General features: G+C 41.5%; 1 protein-coding gene across 1 annotated transcript in view; it reads left to right on the top strand.

Annotated features, from left to right (window-relative positions):
- LOC126185053 (uncharacterized) overlaps positions 1-20,460 on the top strand; it is a 904,507-nt gene that overhangs the window by 831,104 nt on the left and 52,943 nt on the right. Inside the window, exons 34-35 of the mRNA XM_049927811.1 lie at positions 15,980-16,035; positions 17,102-17,178. Coding sequence (XP_049783768.1) covers positions 15,980-16,035; positions 17,102-17,178 — 133 coding nt within the window. The remainder of the gene's footprint in view (positions 1-15,979; positions 16,036-17,101; positions 17,179-20,460) is intronic.

Raw genomic sequence — 20,460 nt, 5'->3', positions numbered from 1 at the left:
TCTTTACACCTTTGGGAGAGGTCTTCTGATCTTTACTGTGCTGTAGGCCGCACTCAGCTCAACAAAGGCAACACCAGTTAAGTGGCCTGTTTTGGAGCCACCCTTCATCTGCTGGATAAGATACAAAACCTGCACTGTGCAAGACTGTCCATGTCAGAAGCTGGATTGTCCTCTAATGAACTTACATTCGATGAGTGGAGTGAGGTGGGCCAAAAGAATTCATTAAAATAGCTTGAATGAGTGGTAGAAAACTTTTTGGGTCTGGTAATTTTCCAGGCTTAATCAGAGCAATAAAATGAGCTTGTCTCTGGGGATTCAAAATGTTGAACATTTGCATGCAGTTGTTAAACATTTGGAGCAGCCAATCAGTACCTCTTTTCTGAAGATGTATTAGCAACTCTCGGCCGTGAAAAAAGATTCACCCGCCATTCCCTACTAACAGTGCTATTGGGCTGGCCAAACCTCTTGCCATGATGGCAACCTAACATTTACTACCAGGTTAATAAATGGAAATGAAATTGTAGAATTATTTGAAATGAAACTATCAGAGCATGTTTTTTTCTTAATCGCCTTATTGCCAACTTCTGCCTCTCACTTCTCCACCCTATCTCTCTATTAACTCTCCATCTGTTGTCTAGCATTCTCTAGCTGTGACTGTAGGGCACATGTTGTCATTTCCTGCTCCACTACAAGTTTATTTCTGCTATATATCCTGTAGGTGGAGGAGAGCACTTTGCTCAGTTTCTCACTAGTGTCTTCACAATGCACCCAACAATTAGCTTATCACAATTAATACGCTTCTCGCTCATGATCAGATTTAACAACAGCTTCAAACACAATGAAATAACAGGAATTGTATCATAAAAAAACATGCTATAAACTACTATGTAGCACATCTTATTAAAAACACAAAAGTTTTATATGGGTATATAACTTTCCCTTCTTCAGTTACAGGTTGGCAAATAAAAACTTTAAATACACTTTACAATGTTCGAGTGTGGGAGAGATCTACCGTAATGTGAAATATGGAAGTAAAAATACTCAACAGCCAAGATTGATAATAATAACTGTATTTTTGATGACTGGTTTCAGCAAATCTAAGCTGCCATCATCAGATCTTTAAAAGCATTGTTGTTGTTGTTGTGGTCTTCAGTCCTGAGACTGGTTTGATGCAGCTCTCCATGCTACCCTATGCTGTGCAAGCTTCTTCATCTCCCAGTACCTACTGCACCCTACATCCTTTTGAATCTGCTTAGTGTATTCATCTCTTGGTCTCCCTCTATGATTTTTACTGTCCACGCTGCCCTCCAGTACCAAATTGGTGATCCCTTGATGCCTCAGAACATGTCCTACCAACCAATCGCTTCTTCTAGTTAAGTTGTGCCACAAACTCCTCTTCTCCCCAATCCTATTCAATACCTCTTCATTAGTTATGTGATCTACCCATCTAATCTTCAGCATTCTTCTGTAGCACCACATTTTGAAAGCTTCTATTCTCTTCTTGTCCAAATTATTTATCGTCCATGTTTCAGTTCCATACATGGCTACTCTCCATACAAATACTTTCAGAAACGATTTCCTGACACTTAAATCTATACTTGATGTTAACAAATTTCTCTTCTTCAGAAAAACTTTCCTTGCCATTGCCAGTCTACATTTTATATCCTCTCTACTTCAACCATCATCAGTTATTTTGCTCCCCAAATAGCAAAACTCATTTACTACTTTAAGCATCTCATTTCCTAATCTAAGTCCTGCAGCATCACCAGACTTGATTCGACTACATTCCGTTATCCTCGTATTGCTTTTTTCTGTTCAACTGCTCTCCCAAGTCCTTTGCTGTCTCTGAGAGAATTACAATGTCATCGGCGAACCTCAAAGTTTTTATTTCTTCTCCATGGATTTTAATACCTACTCTGAATTTTTCCTTTGTTTCCTTTACTCCTTGCTCAATATACAAATTGAATAACATCGGGGAGAGGCTACCACCCTGTCTCACCCCCTTCCAAACCACTGCTTCCCTTTCGTGCCCCTTGACTCTTATAACTGCTATCTGATTCCTGTACAAATTATAAATAGCCTTTCGCTGCCTGTATTTTACCCCTGCCACCTTTAGAATTTGGAAGAGAGTATTCCAGTCAACATTGTCAAAAGGTTTCTCTAGGTCTACAAATGTTATAAACGTAGGTTTGCCTTTCCTTAATCTTTCTTCTAAGATAAGTCGTAAGATCAGTATTGCCTCACGTGTTCCAACATTTCTATGGAATCCAAACTGATCTTCCCTAAGGTTGGCTTCTACCAGTTTTTCCATTCGTCTGTAAAGAATTTGCATTAGTATTTTGCAGCTGTGACTTATTAAATTAATAGTTTGCTAATTTTCACATCTGTCAACACCTGCTTGCTTTGGGATTGTAATTATTATATTCTTCTTGAAGTCTGAGGGTATTTTACCTGTCTCATACATCTTGCTCACCAGATGGAAGAGTTTTGTCAGGACTGGCTCTCCCAAGGCTGTCAGTAGTTCTAATGGAGTGTTGTCTACTCCAGGGGCCTTGTTTCAACTCAGGTCTTTCAGTGCTCTGTCAAACTCTTCACGCAGTATCATATCTCCCATTTCATCTTCATATACATCCTCTTCCATTTCCATAATATTCTCTTTAGAAGCATATAGATATATTTATATATCTTTAAAAGCATATAGATTGCAAATTACAATCATAATAAAGTCATATTGGATACATACAATGTACCTCATGCAAATACACCTCAGTACACCTCCATCTCATGTACAATACATCATGTCAAGTTGCGACACATCAGTCCATTGAACATGCAGAAAATAATGCATCATCATGTCAATTATAAAACAAGATTTACATAAAATATCACACATATTGCACCGCCTGCACAAGCTCATGTTAACACAACAGATGAAAGCAGACTGGGGACAAGACAAAGCAGAGATGCTATGAACTACCAGCAGGTGGCACTGTAGAAATAGACATACAGAAATACAATCCTAAATTATAAAGCGTAAAGAAGAAGCTACATCTAAGGAGTTGGCAAAAGAATGCAATATGTACATTTTAGTTTGTAATTATTAGACACAAGTAATTCAAACTATAGTATACTGGAATAACAAAATTACTTAAAAAATTACATTTCTTATAAAATTAGAAAATAACTTGTATATCAGTTGTACTACCTACTGCCTATACAGTCAAATCATTATAAGGCAAGTACAAGGAGTGGAAAATATATTGCCATTGACTAAGGTTACAGAAGATCACTTGAAGCATAAATGATAAGAGTACAGGCAAAGTGCATGAATACATGTCATAATGTATGTAGGTAGTGAGGGTGACAACTCAAATATTGCATTCTTAAAATACTACATACAAATCACATGTAAATGGAGAGGGAAAAAAGTCTACTCACCAAGCGGTGGCAGGAGAAAACACACACACACACACCCACACACACACACACACACACACACACACACACACACACACATAAAGTTAAAGGAAATTTGCAAACTTTTGTAACCTGTGGCTCCTTCTTCTGGCATAAGTGTATACAAATAATTTGCAATCTAGTGAAGTAAGTACAATATCAAAGTAACTGTGATAACATTCTGTATAGATGCTAAACACCATACAAGGCCATGGGAGCTCAAGGTCTGAGTGCCATTAGCACAGGGAAGGACACCATTGTGATAGCATGTACAGCACTACAGTGTTCATTTGATTTAGTACCAGGAAAGAGGAATACATAATATGTAAGAAAAGTATATAGTATGGCACAAAATGTCAGTGCTAATGTAACATGGTGCTCAAAGTCTAAGTTAAGGAATTTTTTTGTAGTTAAAATTCATACAATATTATAAAAGAATGTGTTGTATATTAATTGTATTATGTATTGCCTACATAGTCATGATAATTATAATGCAATTGATACACAACACATTCTTTTAAAATTTTATAAGAATTTTAATTTTTAAAAAAGTCCTTAACTTTGACTTTGGGCACCATGTTATGTCAGCACTGACACCTTGTGTCATAATATATATTTTCTCGCATATTATGTTTTCCCCTTACTGGTAATATGACAACTGAACATTGTAGTGCTGTACATGTTATCAGTATACTTCACATTACTGGTGCCCTGCCTCGTGCTAATGGCACCTAGACCTTGATGTTGTATGGTATTTCAAAACAACAGCATAGAGTGTAATCACAGTTACTTTGATATTGTACTTATATCACTATATTGTAAATTTATACCGTAACAACAACAACTCAGGCAGCACAGGCCGTGCCCAGTCAGTCAACATCGGGCCTGCCTATGACTCAGTCCCGGTCTATGCTAAGTGAAGTGCTACGTAAACGTGAACCGTGTTACTACACAATTGGCGACGAGTAGGGTCGTTCTTTTGCGTGTTGCGTCGTTGTTCCGGTTACGCGGCTTATCCGCGGCATGGAGGATTTAGTGTGGGTTTTGGCTGAGCAGCAGACGGAGCTCATGGCCACCATGAAACAGGTGCTTCCGGCGTTCCTCTCCACGCCGTCTGCTCCAGCGCCATTCCCTCCTCCCTTTCCCGCGTATGACGACATGGCGGAGGATTGGGACACGTATGAACATCGCCTTCAGCAGCATTTCCAGGCGTTTCATGTTGACGATGCGGAGGTATGTCGTGCTCTTTTCTTGTCTTGGATATCTCCCTCGCTGTATCAAGTTTTGCGGCAGCTAGCACCGTTGCAGGAACCCTCGTCCTTGTCTTTTGACGCATTGTGTTCATTACTGTCTTCATATTATCGCCGCCGCATGCAAGTTGTGGCGGCTAGGGTCAAGTTCTATCAATGCAAGAAACAGCCCCATCAGTCTTATCGGGCGTGGGCCACTACCCTGCACGGTCTTAGTTGCAAGTGTCATTTTGTCATGGAGCAGTCGCGAGAGTCGTATGCCCACGTTATGGTGCGCGACGTCATTGTTCGTTCGGCCCCTGATAGGGAGGTCTGGCAACGGGCCCTGCAGTTAGAAGACCCTTCCCTCGAGGAAGTCCTGTTCATTGCTCAATCGTATGAAGTCTCTCACGCCGCCGGTTAACAGTTGGAAGCGTGGTGCGGCGTCGCGGCGGTTCAGGGCGGTACGGCCGCATCCACTGCGTCCGGGGTGGACGACGTGCGAGCCGTACAATCCGGCCGTTACAGCCACTACCGCACGGCGCGTAAACAGAGTTCTGGCCGCCGGCCCCTGTTACCGTCCTGTGCATTGTGCTATATAAATCACGATCAGTCAGAATGCCCCCAGCGTTGGGCCGTTTGTCGCAAATATACTAAAAAAGGACACATTGGTAAAGTTTGCCACTCAGAATCGGAGGAAGCAGTTCCAGAGGACATGGACATTGACATTCAGGAAGTTTCATCGGGCCAGGCTCCCGACGCATCGGCCCACAAACTCTTTATCGAGGTGTCGGTCCGGTAGCGCCGATTACAACTGCAAGTAGATACGGGCACGGCGGTTTCTTTGTTGAAAGCACAAACTTACTCCGACCTTGGGTCACCCCCATTGGCGCCCAGCATCTACGCGGTTATGGTCAACAGTTCATTCCCCTACTGGGTCAATTCACTACCGATGTGACTTACAAATCAGTCACTCGGCCTATTACTTTTATTGTTGTCAGTGATGCGAGCTCCGCTAACCTTTTTGGCTTGGATGCTATTCAAGCTTTCGGGTTTTCTATCACTGACACCATACAGTTAGTCTACGAAGACGTTCCCTATCAATCATTAGAATCTTTGATCTCTGACTTTCCAGATATCTTTGAGGAGGGCCTGGGGCGTGTTTCAGACTTTGAAGCTCACTTAACGTTGAAGGCGTCGGCTCGCCCGCATTTTCTACGTGCGAGGCAGATCCCCTTGGCTCTCTGCCCTCAGGTAAAAGAAGAGCTAGACCAGCTGACAGCCCTAGGGGTTGTTCTTCCCATTTCTTCTAGTGAGTGGGCTTCGCACCTCGTTATTGTCAGGAAACCCTCGGGAAAATTACGTCTTTGTGGCGATTTCAAGGTCAACATTAATTCCCAATTGGTGGTGGACACCTATCTTTTGCCTCCTGCTGATGAATTGTTCTCCGCCATAGCAGGAGGCCAATATTTTTCGAAAATCGATCTTTCGGAGGCTTATCATCAGATACCACTTGATGAGGACTCCCAACGGCTGGCAGTTGTCAACACCCCATTTGGCCTTTACCAATACCAGCGGTTGGCCTTCGGAATCTCCAGTGCCCTGGTGATATTCCAGCGTTATCTTGAGCGCGTCATGTCGACAATCCCTCATTGTATTAATTACCTGGACAACATAATTGTCACGGGCCGCAGCACGAAGGAACACTTGCACAACCTTCACACCCTCTTTCTCAAATTCAGGTCTGTGGGCTTGCGTTGCAACCTGCGTAAGTCAAACTTCTTCCAACCATCCATTGAGTATGTGGGCTACACAATCTCTCGGCACAGCGTCCAGCCGCTAGGAAGTTTGGTCCAAGGTATCGTCGAACTTCCGCGGCCTGCTTCGCTGAAGGAGTTACAAGCTTTTTAAGGCAAGATTGCATATTACCACCGGTTTATTCCCAGGGCTTCCACCATCGCCCGCCCCCCTGTACTGCCTTCTGCGCAAGGGTGTTCCTTTTGGTTGGTCGCCTGCATGCGAGCGAGCGTTCACCTCGTTGAAAGGCCTCCTCACGTCAGCACCGTGTTTGGCTACTTTTGACCCCCATAAGCCATTGTTCCTGGCTACAGATGCTTCGCAGTATGGGGTAGGGGCGGTCCTGGCCCATCACAACTCATATGGTTCCGAGCAGCCACTGGTGTTTGCGTCTAAAACTCATAGTCCCGCACAGGCCCATTACTCCCAGGTGGAAAAAGAGGCTTTGGCCATTGTCTACGCTGTTACCAAGTTTCACCCTTTCTTGTATGTCACGAAGTTTCAGTTAATCACTGACCATAAGCCATTAATATCATTATTTGGCCCCGCCTCTCAGATTCCGGATAGGGCGGCCCACAGACTACAGCACTGGGCCTTGTTCCTCTCTAAGTACCATTATGACACTCACTTTCGCCCTACCGGACAGCATGCCAATGCAGCCGCTCTTTCCCGTCTTCCAGTGGGCCTGGATCCTAAGTTCGATCGAGAGGAGATTATGTGTTTTCATTTGGATGTGGCGTCCCGCCAAGCGGTTGATGGCTTCCCGATCACTAGTTCTAGAGTCGCCAGGGAAACAGCAGCTGACCTGGTTCTCCGGCAAGTAGTTCACCTCGTTCAGCAGGGGTGGTCGTCCCGTCCTCCAGGACAGGCCTCAGACCCTCTTCGTAATTATTTTGTTCTATGAGACCGCCTCTCAGTCTTCGAAGGAGTTCTCCTTCTGGCTACCGATGATACAGCTCCTCGTGTGGTTGTTCCTGCAAGTTTGCGAAGGGAGGTCCTCACGTTATTGATTGAGGGGCACTGGGGTGTTCCCCGTACTAAAACCTTGGCTCGCAGACATATGTACTGGCCCGGTATTGACAGAGAAATTGAGCACTTGGTGGTTCGCCTCATTCAGCAGGGGTGGTCATCCCGACCTCCAGGCTGGGCCTCGGACCCTCTTTGTAATTATTTTGTTCTACGAGACCGCCTCTCCATCTTGGAAGGAGTTCTCCTTCTGGCTACCGATGATATAGCTCCTCGCGTGGTTGTTCCTGCAAGTTTGCGACGGGAAGTCCTCACGTTATTACATGAGGGTCACTGGGGTGTTTCCCATACTAAAACCTTTGCTCGCCGACATGTGTACTGGCCCAGTATTGACAGAGAAATTGAGCACTTGGTGGCCACCTGTTCCCAGTGTGCGAGCCAACAGGCATCTCCCAGGTCAGCGTTCTCTTCCTGGCTGCCTGCAACCCAGGCATGGGAACGTGTTCACATTGATTTTGTGGGCCCGTTTCTCAATGGCTTTTGGTTCATTGTTATTGACGCTTATTCCCGATGTCCATATGTGGTTTGCTGCTCGTCAACCACTTCAGAGGTTGTAATCCAGGCACTAGCAAAAATCTTTTCTTTGGAAGGTCTGCCAGTCACCCTGGTCTCAGACAATGGACCTCCGTTTATGTCGCAGACCTTCCAGGATTTTTGTAGGCGCTTCGGTATTCGGCATGTTTGCTCTCCCCCCTTTCATCCACAATCGAATGGGGAAGCCGAGTGCATGGTGCACATGTTTAAGACACAGATGAAAAAGTATGTGCACGAATTTCCTGCGGAGGAGGTGTTGACGTTTTTCCTGACGGCATACCGGCCTCTGGGAGAACGCAGCCCCGCAGAGCTCCTCCACGAGTGCCAACCTAGGACTCTGCTGCACCTCCTTTGGGCCGGTCCTCGCCAGTCTTCGCCAGTCTTTGCAAAACGGAGTACCCGGCTTTCCACCGGGTATGTCGGTCTGGGCACGTGGGTTTGGTCGCAGTCCACATTGGATACCGGCAGTGGTCCTGCGCCGAAATGGCCGCCGGCTCTATACCTTGCAGATGGGGGATTGGGAGGTACGTCGTCACCAAAATCAGCTTTGTCCACGTTTGGGCCCCCACCCTCCGACCCCTCGGGCACCGGCTTCCCCATTGCCAGTACCTGTGTTGGTTTCTCAGGGGACGCTACCACCCCTCCCCCCTGTGAGTCCGCCGCACCGCGATGGCTTTCAGCCTTGGCAGCCTCCAGTCGCTCCAGCACTGGCATCACCATCATTAGCGATGCCCCAGCGAGAGCCTGTCCCCCTCGCTGGCCCGGTTGTTCAGCAGGCTGGTTCACCTGTGGTCGTCCCTTCCCCATTGTCCCCACCACTGGGTCTTGCCCCTCCTGGGGTGGACCAGCATCCAGAGTTCGATGGCCTGTCTCCCATTCTGTCCCGGGTTCTGATGGTGGGACGACGGGGGCCTCTTCGTGTGGGTCACTTCCAGCCGTATTCGAAGGTTCCGGCTCGAGGGTTGGCAGATCCCCTCAACTCCAGCCTTCCGATGGACGTGGAGGTCGTCACTCCTGCACGACGCTCCACCTTCCGACGCAGTGGATCACAGTGGCTTCACCCCCCGAAGGAAGAGGAGTGCAGTAGCCACCAGAAATATCGTGGGAGGCACACATCGGCACGGCGCGTCACGGACGGTAGTTGCCGCAAGTAGAGTCCCATCCACCAGAGGGCACGCAAGAATTCGGACGCGACCTTTGCCGGCGTAACAACAACAACAACTCAGGCAGCACAGGCCATGCCCAGTCAGTCAACATCGGGCCTGCCTATGACTCAGTCCCGGTCTATGCTAAGTGAAGTGCTACGTAAACGTAAACCGTGTTACTACACCAAGACTTCGAACACCATGTTACATTAGCACCTAGAGCGTATGATGGTCCATAATATTGTGATTTGTATATGATATGTTAAGAATGCAGTATTTTAGTGGTTCTCCTTTGGTATCTGCATACATTATGTCATACACTTCATGCATTGTTTCTGTATTCTTATCACTTAGACTTCAAATGATCTTCTGTAAGCTTATTCATTGGTGATATATTTTCCACATTAAACTTGCCTAATGACTATTGTGACTATATAGGAAATAATTAGTACAACTGGCATACAATACATTTTTTTTTATAATTTTATAATAATTTTAATTTTAAAGAAACTTTAAATAAAAAGAAAATTTAAAAAAGGAATTTTGTTATTCCAATATACCCTGATATTATGTCAATCAGACACTGTATTGCTGTAAATGTTATTGATATACTTCATATTACTGAAATCCTTCCTTGTGCTAATGACTCTATATAAACAGTTCACACCTAGACCTCAAGCTACCATGAGCTATTATGGTTGTTGTTGTAACGTCTGTATTAAATTAATCACAGTTACTTTTATATTGTACTTATAGCAATATATTTCAAATTATTTGTCTATACTTATTCAGTACTTAATTCTGGTCTTATACTAGAGGCTTATCACACCAAGACTTTGAGCACCTAGACGTTGTGTTGTACGGGTGCAGGTCTATAATACTGCAGTTTATGTATGGTATTTTGAGAATGTGGTATTTGAGTTTTCCCACTTGATACCTACATGTATTATGACATGTCCTTTGTGCATTGTGTCTAAATCACTTAGATTTAGAGCAGCTGTTGGTAAGCTTAGTTGATGGTGATATATTTTCCTAATTGTACTTGCCTCATAATTATTTGACTATATAGGCTGTAGGTAGTGAATGGTAAGGGATTCAATATTTTGCAATAAATGTCCAACTGACATCTTTTACAGTGAGGCAGTGTTTCACTCAGTGATAAACAAAACTGGTCCATATTGTCACAAATTCCAAATTTTTGAAATTTCTAGTGCTTTGTCTCTTCATTATAATTACAATAAGTTTTCAGTTTTTCTAATTTGGTCCTCCAATATTTCTTTTCACAGGAATTAAAAACAATGAAAAGGCACACATACAATATTCATGTTAGCTGTTTTGTTTGTATATCTTCTCTTCCGCAGTCGCTGTTTTACTATTCATATTGAGATATATTCTTTTGCGACAGTATTAAAAGTATTATTTAGAGCAGAATTTTGGCTCATACGTTGCCGAGCTACTTGATTGTCTGATGCGATTCTTTGTGTAATTGTCTAGGCAACATCATATTCAATGTTTTCGTCTACCTATGTTTTGGCAAGTATTTTCTCTCCGTTGTGACAAACACAAATTGTTTGTGCACTGTACCTCACTGACAATATGTTTTATTACGTCCACAATTCAGTTTTATGCACTTCACCAATTTTGTTTTAATCAGAACATTGTAGAGAAAAGCGAAATGACTCTGGTATAAATAAAAGTTTTATTACAGTTGCGAAAGATGGAATATTTCTCAATATTACATACGACACCTATCTGGTACTTAAATTAAATGAGATATTGTTATACAGTAAATTTTATATGAAACTTAGGTATCTTCTCCACATTTAATTCTCAACATTGCGGCAAGTAAAATCGACCATACGGAAAGGATACGCTATGGAGTTTTACCTCTGCAAATTCCTCAAAATTTCGTGCAATCGTTTACTACATTTAATGCTGCACTATCACTGCGCCGAACATCGAAACAAAATTAAGTCATTTATGGGGGGAAGGTAGCAGTCCCCCCCCCCCCCCTCCCCCCACTGCACCCTATGAACCATGGACCTTGGCGTTGGTGGGGAGGCTTGCGCGCCTCAGCGATACGATACAGATAGCCGTACCGTAGGTACAACCACAATGAAAGGGTATCTGTTGAGAGGCCAGACAAACATGTGGTTCCTGAAGAGGGCAGCAGCCTTTTCAGTAGTTGCAGGGGCAACAGTCTGGATGATTGACTGATCTGGCCCTGTCACCCTAACCAAAACGGCATTGCTGTTGTGGTACTGCGAACAGCTGAAAGCAAGGGGAAACTACAGCCATAATTTTTCCCGAGGGCATGCTGCTTTACTGTATGATTAAATGATGATGGCATCCTCTTGGGTAACATCATCCGGAGGTAAAATAGTCCCCCATTTGGATCTCCGGGTGGGGACTACTCAAGAGGATGTTATTATCGGGAGAAAGAAAACTGGCGTTCTACGGGTCAGAGCATGGAATGTCAGATCCCTTAATCGGGCAGGTAGGTTAGAAAATTTAAAAAGGGAAATGGATAGGTTAAAGTTAGATATAATGGGAATTAGTGAAGTTCGGTGGCAGGAGGAACAAGACTTTTGGTCAGGTGAACATAGGGTTATAAATACAAAATCAAATAGGGGTAATGCAGGAGTAGGTTTAATAATGAATAGTAAAATAGGAGTGCGGGTAAACTACTACAAACAGCACAGCAAACACATTGTTGTGGCCAAGATAGACACGAAGTCCAAACCTACTACAGTAGTACAAGTTTATATGCCAACTAGCTCTGCAGATGATGAAGAAATTGATGAAATGTATGATGAGATAAAAGAAATTATTCAGGTAGTGAAGGGGGACAAAAATTTAATAGTCATGGGTGACTGGAATTCGACAGTAGGAAAAGGAAGAGAAAGAAATGTAGTAGGTGAATATGGATTGGGGCTAAGAAATGAAAGAGGAAGCCGCCTGGTAGACTTTTGCACAGAGCATAACTTAATCATAGCTAACACTTGGTTCAAGAATCATGAAAGAAGGTTGTATAAATGGAAGAACCCTGGAGATACTAAAAGGTTTCAGATAGATTATATAATGGTTAGACAGAGATTTAGGAACCAGATTTTAAATTGTAAGACATTTCCAGGGGCAGATGTGGACTCTGACCACAATCTATTGGTTATGAACTGTAGATTAAAACTGAAGAAACTGCAAAAAGGTGGGAATTTAAGGAGATTGGACCTGGATAGACTGAAAGAACTAGAGGATGTACAGAGTTTCAGGGAGAGAAAAAGGGAACAATTGACAGGAATGGGGGAAAGAAATACAGTAGAAGAAGAATGGCTAGCTTTGAGGAATGGAATAGTGAAGGCAGCAGAGGATCAAGTAGGTAAAAAGACGAGGGCTAGTAGAAATCCTTGGGTAACATTAGAGGTACTGAATTTAATTGATGAAAGGAGAGAATACAAAAATGCGGCAAGTGAAGCAGGCAAAAAGGAATACAAACGTCTGAAAAATGAGATCGACAGGAAGTGTGAAATTGCTAAGCAGGGATGGCTAGAGGACAAGAGTAAGGATGTAGAGGCTTATCTCACGAGAGGTAAGATAGATACTGCCTACAGGAAAATTAAAGAGACCTTTGAAGAAAAGAGAACCACTTGCATGAATATCAAGAGCTCAGATGGAAACCCAGTTCTAAGCAAAGAAGGGAAATCAGAAAGGTGGAAGGAGTATATAGAGGGTCTATACAGGGGTGATGTTCTTGAGGACAATATTATGGAAATGGAAGAGGAGGTAGATGAAGATGAAATGGGAGATATGATACTGCGTGAAGAGTTTGACAGAGCAATGAAAGACCTAAGTTGAAACAAGGCCCCTGGAGTAGACAACACTCCATTAGTACTACTGACAGCCTTGGGAGAGCCAGTCCTGACAAAAATCTACCATCTGGTGAGCAAGATGTATGAGACAGGCAAAATTCCCTCAGACTTCAAGAAGAATGTAATAATTCCAATCACAAAGAAAGCAGGTGTTGACAGATGTGAAAATTACTGAACTATCAGTTTAATAAGTCACAGCTGCAAAATACTAACGTGAATTCTTTACAGACGAATGGAAAAACTGGTAGAAGCCGACCTCAGGGTAGATTAGTTTGGATTCCGTAGAAATGTTGGAACACATGGGGCAATACTGACCCTACAACTCTTCTTAGATGAAAGATTAAGGAAAGGCAAACCTACATTTCTAGCATTTGTAGACCTAGAGAAACCTTTTGACAATGTTGACTGGAATACTCTCTTTCAAATTCTAAAGGTGGCAGGGGTAAAATACTGGGAGCAAAAGGCTATTTACAATTTGTACAGAAATCAGATGGCAGTTATAAGAGTCGAGGAACATGAAAGGGAAGCAGTGGTTTGGAAGGTGGTGAGACAGGGTTGTAGCCTCTCCCCGATGTTGTTCAATCTGTATATTGAGCAAGGAGTAAAGGAAACAAAAGAAAATTTTGGAGTAAGTATTAAAATCCATGGAGAAGAAATAAAAACTTTGAGGTTCGCCAATGACATTGTAATTCTGTCAGAGACAGCAAAGGACTTGGAAGAGCAGTTGAACAGAATGGACACTGTCTTGAAAGGAGGGTATAAGATGAACATCAACATAAGCAAAACGAGGATAATGGAATGTAGTTGAATTAAGTCGGGTGATGCTGAGGGAATTAGATTAGGAAATGAGACACTTAAAGTAGTAAATGAATTTTGCTATTTGGGGAGCAAAATAAGTGATGATGGTCGAAGTAGAGAGGATATAAAATGTAGACTGGCAATGGCAAGGAAAGCGTTTCTGAAGAAGAGAAATTTATTAACATCGAGAATTGATTTAAGTGTGAGGAAGTCGTTTCTGAAAGTATTTGTATGGAGTGTAGCCATGTATTGAACTGAAACATGGACAATAAATAGTCTGGACAAGAAGAGAATAGAAGCTTTCAAAATGTGGTGCTATAGAAGAATGCTGAAGATTAGATGGGTAGATCACATAACTAATGATGAGGTATTGAATAGAATTTGGGAGAAGAGGAGTTGGTGGCACAACTTGACTAGAAGAAGGGATTGGTTGGTAGGACATGTTCTGAGGCATCAAGGGATCACCAATTTGGTACTGGAGGGCAGCGTGGAGTGTAAAAATCATAGAGGGAGACCAAGAGATGAATACACTGAGCAGATTCAGAAGGATGTATACTGCAGTAGGTACTGGGAGATGAAGAAGCTTGTGCAGGATAGAGTAGCATGGAGAGCTGCATCAAAACCAGTCTCAGGACTGAAGACCACAACAACAACAACAGGTATGAGTCAAGAAGATGTGTAAAAATCAAATTTGTGGGCCAAATGGTTTTTGAGAAATCGAATGATAAGTGTGTCAAAGCAGTCGGATGGCGCTGCTTCTCTTGGCGCATGCGTCGTTTGCAACTGGCAACACAGCAATCTCTCGTGTCTGGGTAAGCATGCACGAGCCGCCAAGATAAAAGAATTGAACTATAGTACAGTCCTGAAAATGCACTATAAATACACTGTTAGTATTTTGTATGTAATGAAGTATTCTCAACCGACTGACATTTACTAATATTTGCTATTATCCTATCTTTTCTGGGCTATAAAAGCGCTATCCATGTTCACCACTGGTGCACCAGCCCAAATCTCAATACCATATTGTAGGTGGGTGTGTATGATTTGAAAATAGAGATGTCTTAGGAGAGGTGGTGTTATTATGCTAGAAAGGCATTTAAGCAGGTGGGTTTTACAGGAGATTTTTGTACATATATAACTGATGTGCTCCTTCCATGTAAGATGTTCATCTACTATAACACTCAGGATTTTATGTTTATCAATTGTTTCAACTGATAGCTCTGGCTCAGCATCCACGTGTCTTGAATTATAATTTAGCAGAAACTCCATCAGAATTGTCTAGCCCTTATTTAGTCCACTTTTTTGGTGAGATATTCTGTGATGAGGCTAATGTTCTTTGTATTATTTTGCACTGCCAAGTGTTTTGTAAAGCCACAGCTTATGAAAGAGATATCGTCAGCATAATGTACTAGGTTTGAATTTCCTCAGCAGTTAAGTTCCATAGTGCTCAGAGGCATTTGAACCAATTTAGGTTTGAATTTTGTCGAATTATTATATTATACTATCATTGATGTACACAAGTTAAGATGACTTGGTGTGCATGACTACCTGTGACACATTTCAAAGTTTTTTTTTTTTTCCCCTTGCTTGATCGTCAGGAGCATGACATCCAATGTATATTAATAGCCAGAGAAACTCATCAGGAATACAGTGCATGAAAATGTCTGTCCACAAGCTGTTGACTCATTGTTTAATCAGTAGATAATCTTCTGATAGTAAGAAAGTGACCTAAAGTGATGCACAACAAACTGCAGTCATTGAGACCAACTGTCCATTCTCAGTGCACCTCTTTCCATTCACATTGATTGGACAAAATGTGACTGATCAATCTTCCTGCTGGACATTGCCCTTTGACCCATGGTTTTCATCTTTTGAGAGGATGTACCTTTTTATGTTGCCTGTAATAAGTCTATTTCAGTTTTATGTCATGTGTGTTTTGTATTCTGGCTAAAGGGCAGTGTCAAATGACTCTGTCCTTCATTCTCGACATTTTTATCTACTAAGGATTAATTATCGTGATTCCATTTCATATTACATCTTCATAAGTATGTCATTGTTATATGCCTTTTTGTTATTTAAATGCTAAAGTTTCATTCAAAGATAATTAATTAATATTTGTTGTCACCAGGGGAAAATGGGGACATGTCGAACCAGATTCCAGGAAGCATGCCAAGAAAGCAAGAGGTATGTTATTACTCGTGTACAAGGTGGTGATTTCAAGTTAAGTTAATAAGCAGTTGATCCAAAAACTTTTGTAAGAATCTCTTTCTACTGTTACACATCATTGAGAATTATCTGTTGGAAAATTAATGTGGTAGTACACACTATTTACATACTTACTTACTAAATTACTTTCATACTTCCTTCTGTACATCGGGTTATAGTTGCTACAGACAATCAGTTGAAAATGGCTCAGTAGGATGAAGTGTTGTTGAAGATTATTTTTGAAATAATAATTCTTCATAAGTTGTGAGACATTTTTTTTAAGTTTCTGGTTTGCTAAAGGAACTCAACTTTTAGAGTGGTATGTCTCACATTAGTGAATCCCTTACTTCACATTTTCAGAAATGTGGCTGTCGCATGGTGAAGTAGTCCTCAGCCACAACCTTTGATTGCAACCCACATTTCATTAGTTTTAGAATGTGTAGGGAGATCTAACTATGAGTAAAGATAATACCATACAACAACATTATAATACACATTGATTTGAACTTGTATCACTGTATGAGTTTTGTGTGTTTCATGTTCCTAGGAAAGGTATTCTTGGTTATTATTTTGTAAAGAATGAGGAAGGGACAAGTGTGTGATTTCATTTTTGTTAGAATTCTAGAGCCTTCTGTGCAAAGGGGAAAGAAAGTCTTGTATTTTAGGTTTGTACATGTTGCAACACATGAAGATGCTACTTTTAAGCTTTAAACTTTCAGCAACACATTTTGCTGTCTGGCAATTTTTTATTTGTTTACTCCCAGTATTACATGTGCATCTGTACTTCACATGCCAACATTTGATGTGTTGGGGTGGGTAATTCGGGTACCATTATGATTTTTAGCTCTTTTCTTGTTCCAGTTACAAATAATATCAGAAGAACAAATATCGGTAAGCCTCCATATGAGTTTGAATTTCTATGTTTTGCCTTATTAGTGACTACATTGATTTTCATAAATACATTTTGAATTTAGTATGTAATAGCTATTGATTGTGCCTGTTGCTGATGAATACAATAAAAAGTGGGAAATGTTATTTTTTGTAGGGTTATCTCCTGGCAGGTCCAAGAAGAAAGAGAGACATGATCGGCATCCACAGCATTACCAACAGGAAAATGAAGAAGTAAGCAAGACTTATAATACAATAACATATAATATAAAACCAAAGCAGGCTATAATTAATAGTATGATACGTGCAACCATGCTTAATTTGTACATAAACTCTTTTACATCCTCTTCAGTGTATTCTTTCAATTGCTTTATAAGTTGTTTTGATAAAAGTGGTTTGTTTGTAATTCATGTGGCTGTATATACGTGGCTGCATTGTTTTTATATTTCCTTACCTTGTCTCCCTAAGGAAGGAACAAACAGTTCTAAAAGCTATGAATAGTTTTCTGTTCTTCTAAATGTGTATATTAGCAATAATGAATTTTCCCTTCTGATGGTAAGCTCTGGGCAGCCATTCCATTTTCATGAGTACTTGATGTCAGAAGTTATTTCATACTGGTGTCATTTACATTCTTTTTCAGTCCCATTACAGTCAGGTTACAACAATTTATCTGTTCATTCTAGACTTGCCCCAATTTGTATCTGATGATATCATTGTGTTAATTCACTGAAGCTTACTACTGTGGATGCAGAACAGAATAACTATTACTGAAGACAGACAGTTTAAGTTTGCCAGTGGTTTTCATATGTAGGAAGATGCCCTTATCTGTGTTAGTTCCCTCAGTCATTTATTCTTCCTTTCATTGCTGTATTACAGTCTAGTTCCTGGAAAATGTTGATAGACTATGATGGTTCCAGTTTTGAATTATATAATGACAATATTACATTTACAGTAATGGGTTTGTTACATTCTGAATTTTAACATAAATTTACTGTATTTTTCATATTAAATGTATTGTAATTCTTTACTTGTGCAATTACGTAGCTAACATTTTATTTATTACCTTCATGCTAACTGATGTGCTGTTTTCTATGACTTCATTTTCTGATCCACTGTCAGGTGTCATTTTTGAGAAAAAGAGCAGTAGATTTTCGTAGGTTGTAGGTGTTTTACATTTAGTTTTGTCACCCTTCTGTTGTTTGTTCCATCATTTGATTAATGAATATCTCCACCACCACCACCACCACCACCCCTACTAGTACTAATACTTAGGCTACTAATACTATATTCCTATTCAGTGGTGGCTCATAGCTAAAATAAATGGGGGTGTTTTCCCAGAAAATTATTTTTACCTTTTTTGTTTATAATTGTGCGAAAAGAAACATGTATAAAAACTAAATTTACTCAGAAACTTGATAAAATCCTAGAATAACAAAAAGAAAATAACATAATCTAAATTTTTGTAGTCAAAGCTTAATCTATTCATTTCAAAATGAAATCCATTCTTCTTTATTTAATTTGCATGACAAGATCAGTATTTTTTCCCTTGACCTTTGGATGACAGTGCCCATTGAAAGTCTATTTAGTCTTTCAGAATCCACTGGGCTTCTCAGAAAAAGTCTTTACTCTTTTCAGTGTTATATAATGGGTCAGGAAGGTTGAGTGGGTGGCAAATACAAAGAACCAGTTCCTTGGCCATTGTGGAATCATAAGTGTAGTGGTAACAGCACCATATTTATTCAGCAGAGTTTATACAGTTGAAGCAGATAATTTCTCAGTGGTGTGCAATGACCCCAGGCAGTGGTGCTTGTCCAGCTTAGTGCACAGCAGCAGGAGATGGTCACCAGTGAAGGAGCAGTGCAAGTGCCTCAGTGGGCATATGGCTACGTCAGACCTGCAGACATCAGGTGCAGAGCAGCAGCACTCTCATAAGCAGACCAGCCACACTGTTAGGCATGAATGCAACAGTCAGCTAGAAGCTCTCAGTTTGTTGGGTGCAGGAGGCATCACAGCATGGGTAGAGAACCAAAGACACCTTGTAAGAGCCGAGAAGTCGGTTGATGCCCACCTGTACCAGGTCCCAGCTGGAAGGTAAAAGTTCAGACCCCAGTGACATTATTTCTAGGTGTGGCCCATAATACTAGTGGCAGCTAGTTTTAGGTGAGACTGGATGACCCACATTGTGTCTACTGCTGACATGGTGACATTCCTGGTGTAAGTAGCAATAGACAATAGATACTGCATGGCTGCAGTGACCATTATTTATACAGGCATGCCCTGGTGTTGTTATGAAAAAGCACCACTTCTTTTCACATATGGAGATCAGGCAGCAAAGGCCTGGTATGTGGTAAACACACACACTATAGTGCCAGAGCCAAGGCTTTCACCATGCCAGCTCAGTGTTTTTGTGCTCCACACATCAGAACTGAATAGGCAGCAAGCTAGCCTGTCTACCCACAGACTGAGAGGTCACTAGGAAGATGTTGGCATAACAGTTGAGAAGCAGCATTCTGCCTCAGATCTAGTCATGTTAACTGTCAAGAGGATTTTTATCAGTTTCATAACCTCACACAGAACATCATTTAGATTATTTTTGAAGATAAATTTCAGCAGCTCAATAAATTTGCAATATTCATGAATATCAACCATACACTAGAATACTTTTAGTTCAGTTTCAAGCTTTTCAGTGTCAATCATGGGCTGCACTTCAGTGGCCAGCACACTCTCTTTTGTATGATGTTAATTCTTAAAACTAATGAAGCTTTTATTGTAGAACAATTTAGCCGGTACTAAGTGTTTAGCGAAATAATATCTGCCCATTACCTCAACATAGGGTTTGTGCAAAAGATGGGAACAACACAAACGCAACACATTACCATGCCTCATTCAGTGAAGGAAACTTGTTGGCATTCAAAACATCTTCCAGTCACCTCAGAATGTGTAAATACAGGTCCTGTATGGTTTTTAGTGACAAGTTTGTGTAAATGTTCTCCAGACAGATACTCATCACACACCCTTCTCTCCAAAGTAGATCTCGAAGGCTCAATAATGTTGTGATCTGGCAACTGTAGTGGCCAGGGGAGATGTGACAATTTATGCTCATACTCTCAAAACCAGTCCTGGATGATACAAGCTGTGTGGGTGGGAACCCTGTCATTTTGAAACACAGTATCACTACTGGGGACCAAACTTGGGTCTGATCACTCAAAATGGTTACATAATCCTTGACAGTAATGTGACCTTGCAGAATACCCATGGAGCCCATTGAATATCATGATATGGCTGTCCGAATCATCACAGAGCCCACGCCATGTTTCACTCTTGGGACATAAACTTGGTTGGGCATTACAGTGTAACAAGACTCATCCAACCAAATGACATTCTTCCATTGCTTACTAGTCCAGGTTTTACGGCTTTGCCATCATATTTTACTATTATGGCATTTTCATCACTGATTTTGAAATTCCAACTTGCCCTACAAATCCCAGCTTGTGGAGCTCCCTTCATGTTTTTTTA

This window comes from Schistocerca cancellata, chromosome 4 (genome assembly GCF_023864275.1).
Source record: "Schistocerca cancellata isolate TAMUIC-IGC-003103 chromosome 4, iqSchCanc2.1, whole genome shotgun sequence".
In the NCBI taxonomy this organism is placed as follows: Eukaryota; Metazoa; Arthropoda; class Insecta; order Orthoptera; family Acrididae; genus Schistocerca; species Schistocerca cancellata.
The sequence above is the reverse complement of the archived record's forward strand: the minus strand, read 5'-3'. Positions and strand labels throughout refer to the sequence as shown.